A 20318-nucleotide genomic window follows, 5' to 3' on the forward strand; every position below is an offset into this window, starting at 1 on the left:
GATAGAAAACCTCTTGTAGGCTACTGCTACAAAGGTTGTGTTGGCTAACACCCATATATGAAATAGGAAAATATGCAATATATACCAAATGAACAGACTGTTGAATAATTCAGCCTATTTGTATGCTGAGTTATAAACAAGTATCTTGTACTTTAAGCATTAAGATGAGGCGGGGTACACCCTTTCTTGTGGTGCTCCAATCAGTGCATGTATGATAGTATCAGAGCCAATGTTGTGGCTCTATGTCCATGGTCCTTGAATGACAAAAATACACAACAAAGAAGAAGAGGCGGTACACACCCTAGACAGGCTGCCAGCCTATCTCAAGCCTAGTACTCATTTGTTCATTAATTTTTCTTTGATTTATTATAGGTCCATGAATGGTGTTTTATTTCAGAGCTCCAGTGGCGCAATTGGTTAGCGCGCGGTACTTATATGACAGTATTGGGCAGAGCAATGCCGAGGTTGTGAGTTCAAGCCTCACCTGGAGCAGAGTGTTCAGGCTATTGTTTTACCTAATGCCAATAGATAAATGCTCAAGGAAAAAAAAAACGTGTCCTTGTTTCTTGAGAAAATAACAAATCTCATGTAGGCAAATGCTACTGACAGCACTACTGTCTGCTTTCTTCAAGGCAAGGCAAGTTTATTTGTATAGCACAATTCAACAACAAGGTGATTCAAAGTGCTTTACAGAGACATTAGAAACAAAAACAAATAAAAAAAGCATGATTTAAAATTGATTAAAACAAGCAAACAAACAAACAAACAAACAAACTAATTAACAAACAAACAAACAAACAAACAAAACAGTATATAAAATCAAAACAGATAAAATCAGAACAGTAGATAAAATCAGTAGTTAAAATGTTAGTTTTGAAATTTAAGCTTAAAGTGTGGATTTGGTGCTTTATTCAAATGCAGCTGAGAACAGGTGAGTCTTCAACCTGGATTTAAATAAACTGAGTGTTTCAGCTGATCTGAGGCTTTCTGGGAGTTTGTTCCAGATATAAGGAGCATAAAAGCTGAATGCAGCTTCTCCGTGTCTGGTTCTGACTCTGGGAACTGATAAAAGACCGGATCCAGATGACCTGAGGGATCTGGAAGGTTCATACTGGGTCAGGAGGTCACTGATGTATTTTGGTCCTAAACCATTCAGAGCTTTATAGACCAGCATCAGAACTTTAAAGTCTATCCTCTGACGGACAGGCAGCCAGTTTAAAGACCTCAGAGCTGGACTGATGTGGTCCACTTTTTTGGTCTTAGTGAGGACTCGAGCAGCAGAGTTCTGAATGAGCTGTAGTTGTCTGACTGATTTTTTAGGTAGACCTGTAAAGATGCTGTTACAGTAATCAAGCCTACTAAAGATGAATGCATGGACTAGTTTTTCCAGGTCCTGTTGAGACATCAGATCTTTTATCCTTGAAATATTCTTGAGGTGATAGTAAGCTGATTTTGTTATTGTCTTAATGTGTTTTTCTAAGTTTAGGTCTGCATCCATCACTACACCCAAATTTCTCGCCTGGTTTGTGGTTTTTAGGTGTATAGATTGAAGTTCTCTGGTGACCTGTAATCGTTTTTCTTTGGCACCAAAGACTATTACTTCAGTTTTGTTTTTGTTTAGCTGGAGAAAATTGTGGCACAACCAGTCATTAATTTCCTCAATGCATTTACCAAGAGCCTGCACAGGGCCTTGGTCTCCTGGTGACATTGTGATATATATTTGTGTGTCATCTGCATAGCTGTGATAGTTTATTTTGTTGTTGTTTATAATCTGTGCCAGTGGGAGCATGTAAATGTTAAACAGAGGGGGTTCCAAGATGGAACCTTGGGGAACTCCACATGTGATACTTGTCTGCTCAGATGTGAAGTTACCTATTGATACAAAGTATTTCCTGTTTTCTAAGTATGTTTTGAACCAGTTTAGTACAGTTCCTGAAAGACCTGCCCAGTTCTCCAGTCGTTTGAGTAATATGTTGTGGTCAACTGTGTCAAATGCAGCACTGAGATCCAGTAAAACTAACTAACTAAAAAGAGAACTGCTTTACTCACCTTGAAGAGGAGTTGAGGGGGCCATTGGCCAGGTTGAAAGGGTGGTGCTCTCTTTGTGGCAGAGCTTCCTGTTCTTGTTGCAACATACGGTGGTGTTTTTGTGTAACTTGTCAAAAAATGTAATTAAAAACTTATAGATATATGCCATATCCCATAATGATATACTCGGTTACATCAATAGGAAGTCACTAAAATCAATACTGAATCGGTGTGTAACTTTGCCAAAACAACGTTGGATTGTGTAGTTTTCTCTGTTCCCCTCCCCAACCAGCAGTGACATGTTTAGCCACATGTTCTCCTTAAATTGCTGGCTGTCTGAGTGGTGTCCAAAGAATGATGTGGGCTTTATAGATAACTGGGAAACTTTCTGAAGGAAACCTGGTCTTGTTTAGAAAGACAGCATCCATCCCACTTTGGATGGAGCAGCTCTCATTTCTAGAAATCTGGCCAAGTTGATTAAACCCCCAAAATGTGACTATCCAGAACTGGGACCAGGAAGCAGAGTTGCAGTCTTACATGCCTCTCTGCAGCTTCTCTTTTCCGGTTATCCTCCAAACCCCATCCTCTTAGAGACTGTGTCAGCTCCTAAACAACAAACTAAAAATCTCTTGATGCACGCTCAATGATCCAGGTAAGTAAATCCCAAAAGGTTGATTCTGTTCATCTGAATGTAGTGTTTTCAAAGGGAGAAACGTTTCGTCACGCTTCCAAGTGACTTCTTCACTCTCAGCTGACTGCAGGTTTCCCCAGCTTATAAACAGTACATTTGCACAGAGGTCAGTTCCTTGATCATTAATCAGAATCAGAATACTTTATTGATCCCTGGGGGAAATTAGTTTTTTGTTACAGTGCTCCATTATAAACCAACATAAACCAACATTAACAAGACAGACAATTCACTAACTAAGAATAGTACAATGTATATATATATATATATATATATATATATATATATATATATATATATATATATATATATATATATATATATATATATATATATATATATATATATATATATATATACCTCAGGCAGCAGAAACCCAAGAAAGAGGAGGGAGACGAGGAACCATCATGGAAGGACAGGCCCCTGCACGGTATGTACCACCGGCAGATAGAGGAGGTGGCTGATATCCAGAAATCCTACCAGTGGCTGGACAAAGCTGGACTGAAAGACAGCACAGAGGCACTAATCATGGCAGCACAAGAACAAGCTCTGAGTACAAGATCCATAGAGGCTGGGGTCTATCACACCAGGCAAGACCCCAGGTGCAGGCTGTGTAAAGATGCCCCAGAGACAATCCAGCACATAACAGCAGGGTGCAAGATGCTAGCAGGCAAGGCATACATGGAACGCCATAACCAAGTGGCCGGCATAGTGTACAGGAACATCTGTGCCGAGTATAACCTGGAAGTCCCGAGGTCAAAATGGGAGATGCCCCCAAGGGTGGTGGAGAATGACCGAGCTAAGATCCTGTGGGACTTCCAGATACAGATGGACAAAATGGTCGCGGCTAACCAACCGGACATAGTGGTGGTAGACAAACAGAAGAAGACGGCCGTAGTGATCGATGTAGCGGTTCCGAATGACAGCAATATCAGGAAGAAGGAACACGAGAAGCTGGAGAAATACCAAGGGCTCAGAGAAGAGCTCGAGAGGATGTGGAGGGTGAAGGTAACGGTGGTCCCCGTGGTAATCGGAGCACTAGGTGCGGTGACTCCCAAGCTAGGCGAGTGGCTCCAGCAGATCCCGGGAACAACATCGGAGATCTCTGTCCAGAAGAGCGCAGTCCTGGGAACAGCTAAGATACTGCGCAGGACCCTCAAGCTCCCAGGCCTCTGGTAGAGGACCCGAGCTTGAAGGATAAACCGCCCGCAGGGGCGTGCTGGGTGTTTATATATATATATATATATACATAAGTCACTCATTAATAAATAGCTGGAAAAGAAACATGTGTAGTTGTAGCAGTAACCAGTGTGTTAAGTGGATGCGTTGTACAGGGAGATGGCCACAGGCAGGAAAGATTTCCTGTGTCGTTCAGTGGTGCTTTTCGGTAATCTCAGTCTCTCACTGAACGTGCTCCTGTGACTGACCAGCATGTCATGGAGTGGGTGGGAGGTGTTATCCAACATTGTCTTTATCTTGGACAGCATCCGCCTCTCCGACACCACCTTGAGGGAGTCCAGCTCCATCCCCACAACATTACTGGCCTTACGGATTAGTTTATTGAGTCTGTTGGCATCTGCTACCCTCAGCCTGCTCCCCCAGCATGCAACAGCATAGAGGATCGCACTGGCCACAACAGACTCATAGAAAATCCTGAGCAGTTTCTGGCAGAAATATGCAAATTGTCATGACGATTGATCAGCAATTGATCAGCAACCACTGATCAAAGCTTATTGATTAAAGCCTATTGATCAAAGCCCACTGATCAGTGGCCATGAGTACCATTCACAGCGAGTTGGGGAATGGCTGCAATCACAGCATTGTAAGATGGCAAAAGATGTACCCTTAGGCCCCCTCCTCGATTCAGAGATGGTCTTTCCCTTTTCACGTAAATGGCCTCCTTGACTCCCCGCTCAAACCAGGGGCCTAAAGAAAGCTCCAACCAATCCAGGAGAGAAGGACAACTGTTGCCTAAGCAAAAACCCTTAGTGATCTCGTATGTGTCAGGAGTATCAGAACAGTTGAGACACATTTCCTCTTAAACGCCGCGTCTCGGTTACTTTTTATCCCCAAAACACGCTGCACCAAAAATTGGTCCACCCCAAGGATCGGGTCCCTCGACACAAACAGAGTAATATACTGTACGCTGTTAAGTGCAAGGAGGATTGCCAGGATTTATACATCAGAGAAACCAAACAACCTCCGACGAAGCAGATGGCACAACACAGAAGGCTACCTCGTCAAGCCAGGACTCTGCAGTCTATTTACACCTACAGGCCAGTGGACACTCTTTCAGTGATGAGGATGTACACATCCTGGACAGGGAGGAACGCTGGTTTGAGCACGGAGTCAAGGTTTCTCTTCAGCACTGTAGCCAGACTGACAAAAATTCAGAGCTCTGTTAAGCCAACCATTCCTTTAATGATAACTAGAAATGATTTCATGAATTTCTTTACAAACAAAACTTTAATCATCTCACAGACGTAATATTATATCCATCGAATTTCAGTGCAATTTGTATTCATTTAGTCTTTTTCTCCAATTAATCTTTCTGAGTTAACTTCAGTAATTAATTCCTCCAAACCATCAATGTGTCTTTTAGACCCCATTCCTACAAGACTGCTCCAAGAATCCTGCCATTAATTTATGCTTCAATCTTAAATATGATCAACCCATCTCTCATAATCGGCTCTATACCGCAGGCCTTCAAGCTAGCGGTAGTTAAACTATTACCTAAAAAGTAATCTCTTACTCTCTTACTTAGCTAGTTACAGGTCAATCTCCAACCTTTCTTTTATCTCAAGAATTCTTGAGATAAAAGAAGAGTTTGAAGAGTTTGAAAAGTTGTCCTAAAAACGCCCTGAAAAGCCTTCAGCTGATCCAAAATGCTGCAGCAAGAGCACTGACAGGGAGTAGACAGAGAGAGCATATTTCTCCTATATTGGCTTCCCTTAACTGGCTACCTGTTAAATCCAGAACCAAATTCAAAATCTGGCTCCTTATATACAAGGTCTTCAATAATCAGGCCCCATCTTAACTCAGTGACTTTCTAGTACCATATCACCCTATTAGAGCTATTTTCTCTGAGACTGCAGGCTGACTTGTGTCTCCCAGAATATTTAAAACTGCACTGTATAAATAAAATTGAATTGAATTGAATTGAATTGAATTGAATTGAACTGAACTGATCTGAAATGGGAACCGAGGAATGGTGCTGTGGTTGCAGATACTATCTCGCTGCGAATATGCTCTTGGTCTATGGTCATGACAATTTGCATATTCATACGTACTGACTGACCTCATGGCCATTGCAAGTAAGTGATGGAACGTTCAGACATTGTGCAAAGGTGCGTTTCTAATGTTGGAAAAACCTCAAATCAGCCGATTCTGACCAATAAGCTCACATGGACGACTGACAAAAGGTTCCTTCCACTATAAACAAACCATCCAGATGAACAGAACCAACTTTCTAGAAGAAGGTACGTTATGGTGACTTAAACCATGTACCATAGCTCCTACACTGAAAGGACACTTTGACCACATGATGGCACTGTAGAATGAGTGAAGCTAAGATGACTATGACTTATAAATGAATCTTGTGTTTGAACTGGGCTGAAGGTTTAGGTTAATCTCAGAGTTATGCCCAAGTTTCTGTACAAAATGGGAAACCTGAGAGAAAATCCCGCAGTAGCAGCTGGCTGACCCATGAGGCTGATTGCTGATTGACAGCATCTGTGTGAAGTAGTGCTCGAAGTGTGTATAAAAGCAGCAGGTGTGTTTTTCTTCAGTATGGGCACCTTTTTCCTCTTATTATACCAGCTATAGCGAGAACGCTCATCATTTACTGTTGTTTTGAGAATGGGTAAGACTTTTTCTTCCTGGTAACTGCTGAAACTTGTTTGGTCTCTTATTTTGAACAATGTGAAATATTTGTATGTTTGTGATCTGACTGGAACTCTATCAATTTTTTGTTTGGCTTTGCAGCCAAGAAAGTGCTGATTGTGTATGCCCATGAGAGCCCTGCCTCCTTCAATGCTGCTGCCAAAGATGCTGCTGTGGCAGCTTTGACTGCTCAAGGCTGCACTGTAGAGGTGTCTGACCTGTACGCCATGAAGTTCAAAGCTGCTGCTACTACTGAGGACATCACTGGTATACAAATATTCTGCAGGTATAGCAATGCTTTGATTGCTCTTCAGATGCAAACACTAAATTTGTTGCAGGTGGTGTGAAGACTGCAGAGGACTGCTATGTAGGTCAGATTAAATTGGCATGGGAGGAGGGCAGACTTGCAGAAGACATCAAAAAAGAGCAGGAGAAGCTCAAGGAGGCAGACCTTGTCATCTTTCAGGTAGTGCCTGACTGGAAATGTGTATGGTCGGCTGACAGGTATCCACATCAAAATGACCATTAAACCTGTGTTCCCAGTTCCCCATGTACTGGTCATCTGTTCCTGCCATCATGAAGGGGTGGATGGATCGGGTGTTGGGCTGTGCCTACGCACAGGAGAAGCGGTACAGTGAGGGGATCTTCAAGGTGAGAGCTCCACCAACGTGTCTGTGTTCAGGCTGTGTCCTCTCCCTCTCTGCTCACTCCTTGCTCTCTGTACAGGACAAGAAAGCCATGCTGTCCTTCACCACTGACTGTCCTGAATCTGTGTACAGTGACACTGGCATCAATGGAGACATCAATGTCACACTGTGGCCACTGCAGGTGAGGTCTCACTATAAACAGAGCCAAGCATGAAATGATCTGTCATGTGGTAACAGCTGCTCCTCCCTGTGTGCAGAACGGGATCCTGAACTACTGTGGCTTCCAGGTTTTTGCCCCTCAGATCTTCTGGGATCCTGCTACTGGTTCTCCTGAATCTCGCAGCTCCATGCTGGAGGGCTGGCGCACACGACTGCAAAACCTCTGTGGGGAAGCCACTGTGTACTTTGCTCCCCTGGACTACTTTGACAAGGAGAAGGGTTTTCTGCTGAAGCCCGAGGTCAAAGAGAAATATGCCAGCAAAGAATGTGGCCTCACAGTGGGGATCCACATGGGCAAGCCACTGCCAGCCAACAGCCAGACCAAGGCTGGGGTCTGACGATGGAGTGGGTCCATGTAATGTCTTGGTCTTAAAATGTGTGCTGCAATAAAAAGGCTGCTTTATTGGATCTTCAGTTTGAGCAATGAGTTTCAAATGCACCACTTGGTTTCATACAGTTCAGCCATCTAGAAAATGGTACATATACATAACAGGATACACAAAGCTGTCTCTGTAGGCTTTCATGACTGGTGTCATTATCCAACACTGACCAAATTGACACTTGGGGCTGTATACCAGAAATGTGAGCTGGCAATGGTACACAAAGAACTGATGCAATGTGTGGCATTAGCATGCCGAGTGATGGCTTGATCCATCCAGCTCACTACACCATCTAGAATGTGATTGGTGTCGTCACCTTCATGGTTCACTTGGCACTACTTCATCGCCTCTTTCCTGTACAGGTACTGTCTCTCTACCAGTAGCACCACTGCTGGAATTGTGGGGAATGTTGGTGCTTTTCATCAAGGGGAGGGAGGAGCTCAGATTACCAAGTAATTTTCAGCATGTGAGCAGAGGGGAAATGTGGCACTTTAAAATATGACGGTGTGGTCAGCCAGTACCACCATTACCTTTCAGTAGTGGTCGAAAGAAGGCCAAAAATGACACATCTAAAAACATTTTAACTTTCGTATGTACAAAATTCCAACATAAGATGTCTTTGAGAGAATTAGAAATAGTTGTCCTGAAGCTGGCAGCCTAAAAACACTGGGTCCAATTACATCCAAAATTTCATTTTTCTGCAATACATTTTCTGGTTTTGGTCCATCCACCAACTGATACCGATTCAGGGCTGGAACCTATCCCAACTCCCATTGGGCAAGAGGTAGGGTACATCCTAAATAGGAAACTGGCCTGTTGTACAGTCCATTTTATATCCTATAGTGTGAAATTTCTTATTTCTCCTTAATTTTGTAAAGAGGTACATGAATGCTCCAGATTTGAATGCAGCTCCAGTGGCACAATCGGTTAGTGCGCGGTACTTATATGACAGTATTTGGCTGAGCAATGCTGAGTTGAAGCCTCACCTGGAGCAGTGGCTTCATGCTTCTCCACATTTATGATAGAAAAACTCTTGTAGGTTACTGCTACAAAGGTTGTGTTGGCTAACACCCATATATGAAATAGGAAAATATGCAATATATACCAAATGAACAGACTGTTGAATAATTCAGCCTATTTGTATGCTGAGTTATAACCAAGTATCTTGTACTTTAAGTGTTAAAATGAGGCGGGGTACACCCTTTCTTGTGGTGCTCCAATCAGTGCATGTATGATAGTATCAGAGCCAATGTTGTGGCTCTATGTCCATGGTCCTTGAATGACAAAAATACACAACAAACAAAAAGAGGCGGTACACACCCTAGACAGGCTGCCAGCCTATCTCAAGCCTAGTACTCATTTGTTCATTAATTTTTCTTTGATTTATTATAGGTCCATGAATGGCTTTTTTTTTTTCAGCGCTCCAGTGGCGCAATTGGTTAGCGCGTGGTACTTATATGACAGTATTGGGCAGAGCAATGCCGAGGTTGTGAGTTCAAGCCTCACCTGGAGCAGAGTGTTCAAGCTAATTTTTTTACCCAATGCCAATAGATAAATGCTCAAGGAAAAAAAATGTGTCCTTGTTTCTTGAGAAAATAACAAATCTCATGTAGGCAAATGCTACTGACAGCACTACTGTCTGCTTTCTTCAAAAAGAGAACCGCTTGACTCAGCTTCAAGAGGAGTTGAGGGGCCATTGAAGGGAAAAGCTGGTGCCAGGTTGAAAGGGTGGTGCTCTCTTTGTGGCAGAGCTTCCTGTTCTTGTTGCAACATACGGTGGAGTTTTTGTGTAGCTTGTCAGAAAATTTAATTAAAAACTTATAGATATATGCCATATCCCATAATGATATACTCGGTTACATCAATAGGAAGTCACTAAAATCAATACTGAATCGGTGTGTAACTTTGCCAAAACGATGTTGGATTATGTAGTTTTCTCTATTCCCCTCCCCAACCAGCAGTGACATGTTCTCCTTAAATTGCTGGCTGTCTGAGTGGTGTCCAAAAAATGATGTGGGCTTTATAGATAACTGGAAAACTTTCTGGAGGAAACCTGGTCTTGTTTGGAAAGACAGCATCCATCCCACTTTGGATGGAGCAGCTCTCATTTCTAGAAATCTGGCCAAGTTGATTAAACCCCCAAAATGTGACTATCCAGCACTGGGACCAGGAAGCAGAGTTGCAGTCTTACATGCCTCTCTGCAGCTTCTCTTTTCCGGTTATCCTCCAAACCCCATCCCCTTAGAGACTGTGTCAGCTCCTAAACAACAAACTAGAAATCTCTTGATGCACGCTCAATGATCCAGGTAAGTAAATCCCAAAAGGTTGATTCTGTTCATCTGAACGTAGTGTTTTCAATGGGAGAAACATTTCGTCACTCTTCCAAGTGACTTCTTCAGTCTCAGCTGACTGCAGGTTTCCCCAGCTTATAAACAGTACATTTGCACAGAGGTCAGTTCCTTGATCATTAATATGCAAATTGTCATGACGATTGATCAGTAACCACTGATAAAAGCTTACTGATCAAAGCCCACTGATCAATGGCCATGAGTATCATTCACAGACAGTTGGGGAATGGCTGCAATCACAGCATTGTAAGATGGCAAAAGATGTACCCTTAGGCCCCCTCCTCGATTCAGAGATGGTCTTTCCCTTTTCACGTAAATGGCCTCCTTGACTCCCCGCTCAAACCAGGGGCCTAAAGAAAGCTCCAACCAATCCAGGAGAGAAGGACAACTGCTGCCTAAGCAAAAACCCTTAGTGATCTCGTATGTGTCAGGAGTATCAGAACAGTTGAGACACATTTCCTCTTAAACGCCGCGTCTCGGTTACTTTTTATCCCCAAAACACGCTGCACCAAAAATTGGTCCACCCCAAGGATCGGGTCCCTCGACACAAACAGAGTAATATACTGTACGCTGTTAAGTGCAAGGAGGATTGCCAGGATTTATACATCAGAGAAACCAAACAACCTCCGACGAAGCAGATGGCACAACACAGAAGAGCTACCTCGTCAAGCCAGGACTCTGCAGTCTATTTACACCTACAGGCCAGTGGACACTCTTTCAGTGATGAGGATGTACACATCCTGGACAGGGAGGAACGCTGGTTTGAGCACAGAGTCAAGGTTTCTCTTCAGCACTGTAGCCAGACTGACAAAAATTCAGAGCTCTGTTAAGCCAACCATTCCTTTAATGATAACTAGAAATGATTTCATGAATTTCTTTACAAACAAAACTTTAATCATCTCACAGACGTAATATTATATCCATCGAATTTCAGTGCAATTTGTATTCATTTAGTCTTTTTCTCCAATTAATCTTTCTGAGTTAACTTCAGTAATTAATTCCTCCAAACCATCAATGTGTCTTTTAGACCCCATTCCTACAAGACTGCTCCAAGAATCCTGCCATTAATTTATGCTTCAATCTTAAATATGATCAACCCATCTCTCATAATCGGCTCTATACCGCAGGCCTTCAAGCTAGCGGTAGTTAAACTATTACCTAAAAAGTAATCTCTTACTCTCTTACTTAGCTAGTTACAGGTCAATCTCCAACCTTTCTTTTATCTCAAGAATTCTTGAGATAAAAGAAGAGTTTGAAGAGTTTGAAAAGTTGTCCTAAAAACGCCCTGAAAAGCCTTCAGCTGATCCAAAATGCTGCAGCAAGAGCACTGACAGGGAGTAGACAGAGAGAGCATATTTCTCCTATATTGGCTTCCCTTAATTGGCTACCTGTTAAATCCAGAACCAAATTCAAAATCTGGCTCCTTATATACAAGGTCTTCAATAATCAGGCCCCATCTTAACTCAGTGACTTTCTAGTACCATATCACCCTATTAGAGCTATTTTCTCTGAGACTGCAGGCTGACTTGTGTCTCCCAGAATATTTAAAACTGCACTGTATAAATAAAATTGAATTGAATTGAATTGAATTGAATTGAATTGAATTGAATTGAATTGAACTGATCTGAAATGGGAACCGAGGAATGGTGCTGTGGTTGCAGATACTATCTCGCTGCGAATATGCTCTTGGTCTATGGTCATGACAATTTGCATATTCATACGTACTGACTGACCTCATGGCCAGTTGCAAGTAAGTGATGGAACGTTCAGACATTGTGCAAAGGTGCGTTTCTAATGTTGGAAAAACCTCAAATCAGCCGATTCTGACCAATAAGCTCACATGGACGACTGACAAAAGGTTCCTTCCACTATAAACAAACCATCCAGATGAACAGAACCAACTTTCTAGAAGAAGGTACGTTATGGTGACTTAAACCATGTACCATAGCTCCTACACTGAAAGGACACTTTGACCACATGATGGCACTGTAGAATGAGTGAAGCTAAGATGACTATGACTTATAAATGAATCTTGTGTTTGAACTGGGCTGAAGGTTTAGGTTAATCTCAGAGTTATGCCCAAGTTTCTGTACAAAATGGGAAACCTGAGAGAAAATCCCGCAGTAGCAGCTGGCTGACCCATGAGGCTGATTGCTGATTGACAGCATCTGTGTGAAGTAGTGCTCGAAGTGTGTATAAAAGCAGCAGGTGTGTTTTTCTTCAGTATGGGCACCTTTTTCCTCTTATTATACCAGCTAGAGAGAACACTCATCATTTACTGTTGTTTTGAGAATGGGTAAGACTTTTTCTTCCTGGTAACTGCTGAAACTTGTTTGGTCTCTTATTTTGAACAATGTGAAATATTTGTATGTTTGTGATCTGACTGGAACTCTTTTTATTTTTTTGGCTTTGCAGCCAAGAAAGTGCTGATTGTGTATGCCCATGAGAGCCCTGCCTCTTTCAATGCTGCTGCCAAAGATGCTGCTGTGGCAGCTCTGACTGCTCAAGGCTGCACTGTAGACGTGTCTGACCTGTACGCCATGAAGTTCAAAGCTGCTGCTACTACTGAGGACATCACTGGTATACAAATATTCTGCAGGTATAGCAATGCTTTGATTGCTCTTCAGATGCAAACACTAAATTTTTGTTGCAGGTGGTGTGAAGACTGCAGAGGACTGCTATGTAGGTCAGATTAAATTGGCATGGGAGGAGGGCAGACTTGCAGAAGACATAAAAAAAGAGCAGGAGAAGCTCAAGGAGGCAGACCTTGTCATCTTTCAGGTAGTGCCTGACTGGAAATGTGTATGGTCGGCTGACAGGTATCCACATCAAAATGACCCTTAAACCTGTGTTCCCAGTTCCCCATGTACTGGTCATCTGTTCCTGCAATCATGAAGGGGTGGATGGATCGGGTGTTGGGCTGTGCCTACGCACAGGAGAAGCAGTACAGTGAGGGGATCTTCAAGGTGAGAGCTCCACCAACGTGTCTGTGTTCAGGCTGTGTCCTCTCCCTCTCTGCTCACTCCTTGCTCTCTGTACAGGACAAGAAAGCCATGCTGTCCTTCACCACTGACTGTCCTGAATCTGTGTACAGTGACACTGGCATCAATGGAGACATCAATGTCACACTGTGGCCACTGCAGGTGAGGTCTCACTATAAACAGAGCCAAGCATGAAATGATCTGTCATGTGGTAACAGCTGCTCCTCCCTGTGTGCAGAACGGGATCCTGAACTACTGTGGCTTCCAGGTTTTTGCCCCTCAGATCTTCTGGGATCCTGCTACTGGTTCTCCTGAATCTCGCAGCTCCATGCTGGAGGGCTGGCGCACACGGCTGCAAAACCTCTGTGGGGAAGCCACTGTGTACTTTGCTCCTTTGGACTACTTTGACAAGGAGAAGGGTTTCCTGCTGAAGCCTGAGGTCAAAGAGAAATATGCCAGCAAAGAATGTGGCCTCACAGTGGGGATCCACATGGGCAAGCCACTGCCAGCCAACAGCCAGACCAAGGCCAGGGTCTGACGATGGAGTGGGTCCATGTAATGTCTTGGTCTTAAAATGTGTGCTGCAATAAAAAGGCTGCTTTATTGGAACTTCAGTTTGAGCAATGAGTTTCAAATGCACCACTTGGTTTCATACAGTTCAGCCATCTAGAAAATGGTACATATACATAACAGGATACACAAAGCTGTCTCTGTAGGCTTTCAAGACTGGTGTCATTATCCAACACTGACCAAATTGACACTTGGGGCTTTGTTGTATACCAGAAATGTGAGCTGGCAATGGTACACAAAGAACTGATGCAACGTGTGGCATTAGCATGCCGAGTGACGGCTTGATCCATCCAGCTCACTACACCATCTAGAACATGATGGTGTCGTCACCTTCATGGTTCACTTGGCACTACTTCATCGCCTCTTTCCTGTACAGGTACTGTCTCTCTACCAGTAGCACCACTGCTGGAATTGTGGGGAATGTTGGTGCTTTTCATCAAGGGGAGGGAGGAGCTCAGATTACCAAGTAATTTTCAGCATGTGAGCAGAGGGGAAATGTGGCATTTTAAAATATGAAGGTGTGGTCAGCCAGTACCACCATTACCTTTCAGTAGTGGTTGAAAGAAGGCCAAAAATGACACATCTAAAAACATTTTAACTTTCGTATGTACAAAATTCCAACATAAGATGTCTTTGAGAGAATTAGAAATAGTTGTCCTGAAGCTGGCAGCCTAAAAACACTGGGTCTAATTACATCCAAAATTTCATTTTTCTGCAATACATTTTCTGGTTTTGTTCCATCCACCAACTGATACCGATTCAGGGCTGGAACCTATCCCAACTCCCATTGGGCAAGAGGTAGGGTACATCCTAAATAGGAAACTGGCCTGTTGTACAGTCCATTTTATATCCTATAGTGTGAAATTTCTTATTTCTCCTTAATTTTGTAAAGAGGTACATGAATGCTCCAGATTTGAATGCAGCTCCAGTGGCACAATCGGTTAGCGCGCGGTACTTATATGACAGTATTTGGCTGAGCAATGCTGAGTTGAAGCCTCACCTGGAGCAGTGGCTTCATGCTTCTCCACATTTATGATAGAAAAACTCTTGTAGGTTACTGCTACAAAGGTTGTGTTGGCTAACACCCATATATGAAATAGGAAAATATGCAATATATACCAAATGAACAGACTGTTGAATAATTCAGCCTATTTGTATGCTGAGTTATAACCAAGTATCTTGTACTTTAAGTGTTAAAATGAGGCGGGGTACACCCTTGCTTGTGGTGCTCCAATCAGTGCATGTATGATAGTATCAGAGCCAATGTTATGGCTCTATGTCCATGGTCCTTGAATGACAAAAATACACAACAAAGAAGAAGAGGCGGTACACACCCTAGACAGGCTGCCAGCCTATCTCAAGCCTAGTACTCATTTGTTCATTAATTTTTCTTTGATTTATTATAGGTCCATGAATGGCTTTTTTTTTTCAGCGCTCCAGTGGCGCAATTGGTTAGCGCGCGGTACTTATATGACAGTATTGGGCAGAGCAATGCCGAGGTTGTGAGTTCAAGCCTCACCTGGAGCAGAGTGTTCAAGCTAATTTTTTTACCCAATGCCAATAGATAAATGCTCAAGGAAAAAAAATGTGTCCTTGTTTCTTGAGAAAATAACAAATCTCATGTAGGCAAATGCTACTGACAGCACTACTGTCTGCTTTCTTCAAAAAGAGAACCGCTTGACTCAGCTTCAAGAGGAGTTGAGGGGCCATTGAAGGGAAAAGCTGGTGCCAGGTTGAAAGGGTGGTGCTCTCTTTGTGGCAGAGCTTCCTGTTCTTGTTGCAACATACGGTGGAGTTTTTGTGTAGCTTGTCAGAAAATTTAATTAAAAACTTATAGATATATGCCATATCCCATAATGATATACTCGGTTACATCAATAGGAAGTCACTAAAATCAATACTGAATCGGTGTGTAACTTTGCCAAAACGATGTTGGATTATGTAGTTTTCTCTATTCCCCTCCCCAACCAGCAGTGACATGTTTAGCCACATGTTCTCCTTAAATTGCTGGCTGTCTGAGTGGTGTCCAAAAAATGATGTGGGCTTTATAGATAACTGGGAAACTTTCTGGAGGAAACCTGGTCTTGTTTGGAAAGACAGCATCCATCCCACTTTGGATGGAGCAGCTCTCATTTCTAGAAATCTGGCCAAGTTGATTAAACCCCCAAAATGTGACTATCCAGCACTGGGACCAGGAAGCAGAGTTGCAGTCTTACATGCCTCTCTGCAGCTTCTCTTTTCCTGTTATCCTCCAAACCCCATCCCCTTAGAGACTGTGTCAGCTCCTAAACAACAAACTAAAAATCTCTTGACGCACGCTCAATGATCCAGGTAAGTAAATCCCAAAAGGTTGATTCTGTTCATCTGAACGTAGTGTTTTCAATGGGAGAAACATTTCGTCACTCTTCCAAGTGACTTCTTCAGTCTCAGCTGACTGCAGGTTTCCCCAGCTTATAAACAGTACATTTGCACAGAGGTCAGTTCCTTGATCATTAATATGCAAATTGTCATGACGATTGATCAGTAACCACTGATAAAAGCTTACTGATCAAAGCCCACTGATCAATGGCCATGAGTATCATTCACAGACAGTTGGGGAATGGCTGCAATCACAGCATTGTAAGATGGCAAAAGATGTACCCTTAGGCCCCCTCCTCGATTCAGAGATGGTCTTTCCCTTTTCACGTAAATGGCCTCCTTGACTCCCCGCTCAAACCAGGGGCCTAAAGAAAGCTCCAACCAATCCAGGAGAGAAGGACAACTGCTGCCTAAGCAAAAACCCTTAGTGATCTCGTATGTGTCAGGAGTATCAGAACAGTTGAGACACATTTCCTCTTAAACGCCGCGTCTCGGTTACTTTTTATCCCCAAAACACGCTGCACCAAAAATTGGTCCACCCCAAGGATCGGGTCCCTCGACACAAACAGAGTAATATACTGTACGCTGTTAAGTGCAAGGAGGATTGCCAGGATTTATACATCAGAGAAACCAAACAACCTCCGACGAAGCAGATGGCACAACACAGAAGAGCTACCTCGTCAAGCCAGGACTCTGCAGTCTATTTACACCTACAGGCCAGTGGACACTCTTTCAGTGATGAGGATGTACACATCCTGGACAGGGAGGAACGCTGGTTTGAGCACAGAGTCAAGGTTTCTCTTCAGCACTGTAGCCAGACTGACAAAAATTCAGAGCTCTGTTAAGCCAACCATTCCTTTAATGATAACTAGAAATGATTTCATGAATTTCTTTACAAACAAAACTTTAATCATCTCACAGACGTAATATTATATCCATCGAATTTCAGTGCAATTTGTATTCATTTAGTCTTTTTCTCCAATTAATCTTTCTGAGTTAACTTCAGTAATTAATTCCTCCAAACCATCAATGTGTCTTTTAGACCCCATTCCTACAAGACTGCTCCAAGAATCCTGCCATTAATTTATGCTTCAATCTTAAATATGATCAACCCATCTCTCATAATCGGCTCTATACCGCAGGCCTTCAAGCTAGCGGTAGTTAAACTATTACCTAAAAAGTAATCTCTTACTCTCTTACTTAGCTAGTTACAGGTCAATCTCCAACCTTTCTTTTATCTCAAGAATTCTTGAGATAAAAGAAGAGTTTGAAGAGTTTGAAAAGTTGTCCTAAAAACGCCCTGAAAAGCCTTCAGCTGATCCAAAATGCTGCAGCAAGAGCACTGACAGGGAGTAGACAGAGAGAGCATATTTCTCCTATATTGGCTTCCCTTAACTGGCTACCTGTTAAATCCAGAACCAAATTCAAAATCTGGCTCCTTATATACAAGGTCTTCAATAATCAGGCCCCATCTTAACTCAGTGACTTTCTAGTACCATATCACCCTATTAGAGCTATTTTCTCTGAGACTGCAGGCTGACTTGTGTCTCCCAGAATATTTAAAACTGCACTGTATAAATAAAATTGAATTGAATTGAATTGAATTGATCTGAAATGGGAACCGAGGAATGGTGCTGTGGTTGCAGATACTATCTCGCTGCGAATATGCTCTTGGTCTATGGTCATGACAATTTGCATATTCATACGTACTGACTGACCTCATGGCCAGTTGCAAGTAAGTGATGGAACGTTCAGACATTGTGCAAAGGTGCGTTTCTAATGTTGGAAAAACCTCAAATCAGCCGATTCTCACCAATAAGCTCACATGGACGACTGACAAAAGGTTCCTTCCACTATAAACAAACCATCCAGATGAACAGAACCAACTTTCTAGAAGAAGGTACGTTATGGTGACTTAAACCATGTACCATAGCTCCTACACTGAAAGGACACTTTGACCACATGATGGCACTGTAGAATGAGTGAAGCTAAGATGACTATGACTTATAAATGAATCTTGTGTTTGAACTGGGCTGAAGGTTTAGGTTAATCTCAGAGTTATGCCCAAGTTTCTGTACAAAATGGGAAACCTGAGAGAAAATCCCGCAGTAGCAGCTGGCTGACCCATGAGGCTGATTGCTGATTGACAGCATCTGTGTGAAGTAGTGCTCGAAGTGTGTATAAAAGCAGCAGGTGTGTTTTTCTTCAGTATGGGCATCTTTTTCCTCTTATTATACCAGCTATAGCGAGAACGCTCATCATTTACTGTTGTTTTGAGAATGGGTAAGACTTTTTCTTCCTGGTAATTGCTGAAACTTGTTTGGTCTCTTATTTTGAACAATGTGAAATGTTTGTGATCTGACTGGAACTCTCTTTTTATTTTTTTGGCTTTGCAGCCAAGAAAGTGCTGATTGTGTATGCCCATGAAAGCCCTGCCTCTTTCAATGCTGCTGCCAAAGATGCTGCTGTGGCAGCTTTGACTGCTCAAGGCTGCACTGTAGAGGTGTCTGACCTGTACGCCATGAAGTTCAAAGCTGCTGCTACTACTGAGGACATCACTGGTATACAAATATTCTGCAGGTATAGCAATGCTTTGATTGCTCTTCAGATGCAAACACTAAATTTTTGTTGCAGGTGGTGTGAAGAATGCAGCAGACCGCTATGCAGATCAGATTAAATTGGCATGGGAGGAGGGCAGAATTGCAGATAACATCAAAAAAGAGCAGGAGAAGCTCAAGGAGGCAGACCTTGTCATCTTTCAGGTAGTGTCTGACTGGAAGTGTCTTTGTGGTCAGCTAACAGGTGTCCACATCAAAATGACCATTAAACCTGTGTTCCCAGTTCCCCATGTACTGGTCATCTGTTCCTGCCATCATGAAGGGGTGGATGGATCGCGTGTTGGGCTGTGCCTACGCACAGGAGAAGCGGTACAGTGAGGGGATCTTCAAGGTGAGAGCTCCACCAACGTGTCTGTGTTCAGGCTGTGTCCTCTCCCTCTCTGCTCACTCCTTGCTCTCTGTACAGGACAAGAAAGCCATGCTGTCCTTCACCACTGACTGTCCTGAATCTGTGTACAGTGACACTGGCATCAATGGAGACATCAATGTCACACTGTGGCCACTGCAGGTGAGGTCTCACTATAAACAGAGCCAAGCATGAAATGATCTGTCATGTAGTAACAGCTGCTCCTCCCTGTGTGCAGAACGGGATCCTGAACTACTGTGGCTTCCAGGTTTTTGCCCCTCAGATCTTCTGGGATCCTGCTACTGGTTCTCCTGAATCTCGCAGCTCCATGCTGGAGGGCTGGCGCACACGACTGCAAAACCTCTGTGGGGAAGCCACTGTGTACTTTGCTCCCCTGGACTACTTTGACAAGGAGAAGGGTTTCCTGCTGAAGCCTGAGGTCAAAGAGAAATATGCCAGCAACGAGTCTGGCCTCACAGTGGGGATCCACATGGGCAAGCCACTGCCAGCCAACAGCCAGACCAAGGCCGGGCTCTGACAATGGAGTGGGTCCATGTAATGTCTTGGTCTTAAAATGTCTACTGCAATAAAAAGGCTGCTTTATTGTAACTTCAGTTTGAGAAGTGATTTTTAAATTCACCACTTGCTTTCATACAGTTCAACCACCTAGAAAATGGTCTATGTACATAACAGGATACTCGGCAAGCTTTCAAGACTGGATGAATTCTGATTGCCATGTTTAAAAACCTTAGCATGTGCATGTGGGAGGACAGGAAATGTGACTTTCTTTTTAGTCATGGTCAAAAGACAGATCCCTGTATTAAATAGAATAGTCATTTCAAAAATTGCACAACTAAATTATTATTATCAATTTCTTTTTAAAACTGAGCATTACATATGTACAAAATTCATACAACTCAGATGTCTGTGACAGGACTAGAAATAGCTGTTCTCAGCTATTGCTTACTTCAGTCTCCCTGTTCTACAAGTTGGCAGCCTACAGGCAGTGTTGGGGAGTAACGGAATACATGTACCACCGTTAGGTATTTAAAATGCAAAGTATGAGTGACTGTATTCCGTTACGGTTTAAAAAGGTGGTATTATGAGAAAAGATACTTTGTTGAAAGAAATGGATTACACGGTGGTATTTTTCTGTTTCATGTCGTAGGATTGTTTGGGTTTTGTTTGACAGCTATGTTCTGTTGTTCCAGGCGGCAGCGTTACGGTTGCCATGGTTACAGGGCAACGCTCTC

General features: G+C 43.0%; 3 protein-coding genes and 3 non-coding genes across 6 annotated transcripts; all 6 read left to right on the top strand.

The window, feature by feature from the left end:
- Positions 1 to 398: 398 nt before the first annotated feature.
- On the top strand, positions 399 to 492 carry trnai-uau (transfer RNA isoleucine (anticodon UAU)). The gene is made up of 2 exons: positions 399 to 436; positions 457 to 492. It is a non-coding gene; the product is annotated as a tRNA-Ile (tRNA).
- Positions 493 to 6548: 6056 nt separating this feature from the next.
- LOC146663809 (NAD(P)H dehydrogenase [quinone] 1-like) lies at positions 6549 to 7853 on the top strand. The gene is made up of 6 exons (XM_085415171.1): positions 6549 to 6578; positions 6701 to 6865; positions 6937 to 7064; positions 7142 to 7249; positions 7325 to 7426; positions 7503 to 7853. The coding sequence occupies exons 1-6, from the start codon at positions 6575 to 6577 to the stop codon at positions 7800 to 7802; spliced, it is 807 nt and encodes a 268-aa protein (XP_085271297.1). The 5' UTR covers positions 6549 to 6574; the 3' UTR covers positions 7803 to 7853.
- A 1411-nt stretch (positions 7854 to 9264) lies between these two features.
- trnai-uau (transfer RNA isoleucine (anticodon UAU)) lies at positions 9265 to 9358 on the top strand. The gene is made up of 2 exons: positions 9265 to 9302; positions 9323 to 9358. It is a non-coding gene; the product is annotated as a tRNA-Ile (tRNA).
- A 3069-nt stretch (positions 9359 to 12427) lies between these two features.
- On the top strand, positions 12428 to 13760 carry LOC146663811 (NAD(P)H dehydrogenase [quinone] 1-like). The gene is made up of 6 exons (XM_085415319.1): positions 12428 to 12488; positions 12608 to 12772; positions 12846 to 12973; positions 13051 to 13158; positions 13234 to 13335; positions 13412 to 13760. The coding sequence occupies exons 1-6, from the start codon at positions 12485 to 12487 to the stop codon at positions 13709 to 13711; spliced, it is 807 nt and encodes a 268-aa protein (XP_085271445.1). The 5' UTR covers positions 12428 to 12484; the 3' UTR covers positions 13712 to 13760.
- A 1416-nt stretch (positions 13761 to 15176) lies between these two features.
- trnai-uau (transfer RNA isoleucine (anticodon UAU)) lies at positions 15177 to 15270 on the top strand. The gene is made up of 2 exons: positions 15177 to 15214; positions 15235 to 15270. It is a non-coding gene; the product is annotated as a tRNA-Ile (tRNA).
- A 3080-nt stretch (positions 15271 to 18350) lies between these two features.
- On the top strand, positions 18351 to 19674 carry LOC146663813 (NAD(P)H dehydrogenase [quinone] 1-like). The gene is made up of 6 exons (XM_085415320.1): positions 18351 to 18384; positions 18498 to 18662; positions 18736 to 18863; positions 18943 to 19050; positions 19126 to 19227; positions 19304 to 19674. The coding sequence occupies exons 1-6, from the start codon at positions 18381 to 18383 to the stop codon at positions 19601 to 19603; spliced, it is 807 nt and encodes a 268-aa protein (XP_085271446.1). The 5' UTR covers positions 18351 to 18380; the 3' UTR covers positions 19604 to 19674.
- Positions 19675 to 20318: the final 644 nt, after the last annotated feature.

Source organism: Rhamphochromis longiceps, linkage group LG8, assembly GCF_057381845.1.
Source record: "Rhamphochromis longiceps isolate RC_006_pf linkage group LG8, R_longiceps_female_GT1.1, whole genome shotgun sequence".
Lineage (NCBI taxonomy): Eukaryota > Metazoa > Chordata > Actinopteri > Cichliformes > Cichlidae > Rhamphochromis > Rhamphochromis longiceps.

Coding starts and splice junctions, on each gene's coding strand:
- LOC146663809 (XM_085415171.1), top strand. Junction 7,250..7,324: donor ACAGTGAGGGGATCTTCAAG/GTGAGAGCTCCA, acceptor CTCTCTGTACAG/GACAAGAAAGCCATGCTGTC. Junction 7,427..7,502: donor TCACACTGTGGCCACTGCAG/GTGAGGTCTCAC, acceptor CCCTGTGTGCAG/AACGGGATCCTGAACTACTG.
- LOC146663813 (XM_085415320.1), top strand. Junction 18,663..18,735: donor TACTACTGAGGACATCACTG/GTATACAAATAT, acceptor TTTTTGTTGCAG/GTGGTGTGAAGAATGCAGCA. Junction 18,864..18,942: donor CAGACCTTGTCATCTTTCAG/GTAGTGTCTGAC, acceptor CTGTGTTCCCAG/TTCCCCATGTACTGGTCATC.
- LOC146663811 (XM_085415319.1), top strand. Junction 13,159..13,233: donor ACAGTGAGGGGATCTTCAAG/GTGAGAGCTCCA, acceptor CTCTCTGTACAG/GACAAGAAAGCCATGCTGTC. Junction 13,336..13,411: donor TCACACTGTGGCCACTGCAG/GTGAGGTCTCAC, acceptor CCCTGTGTGCAG/AACGGGATCCTGAACTACTG.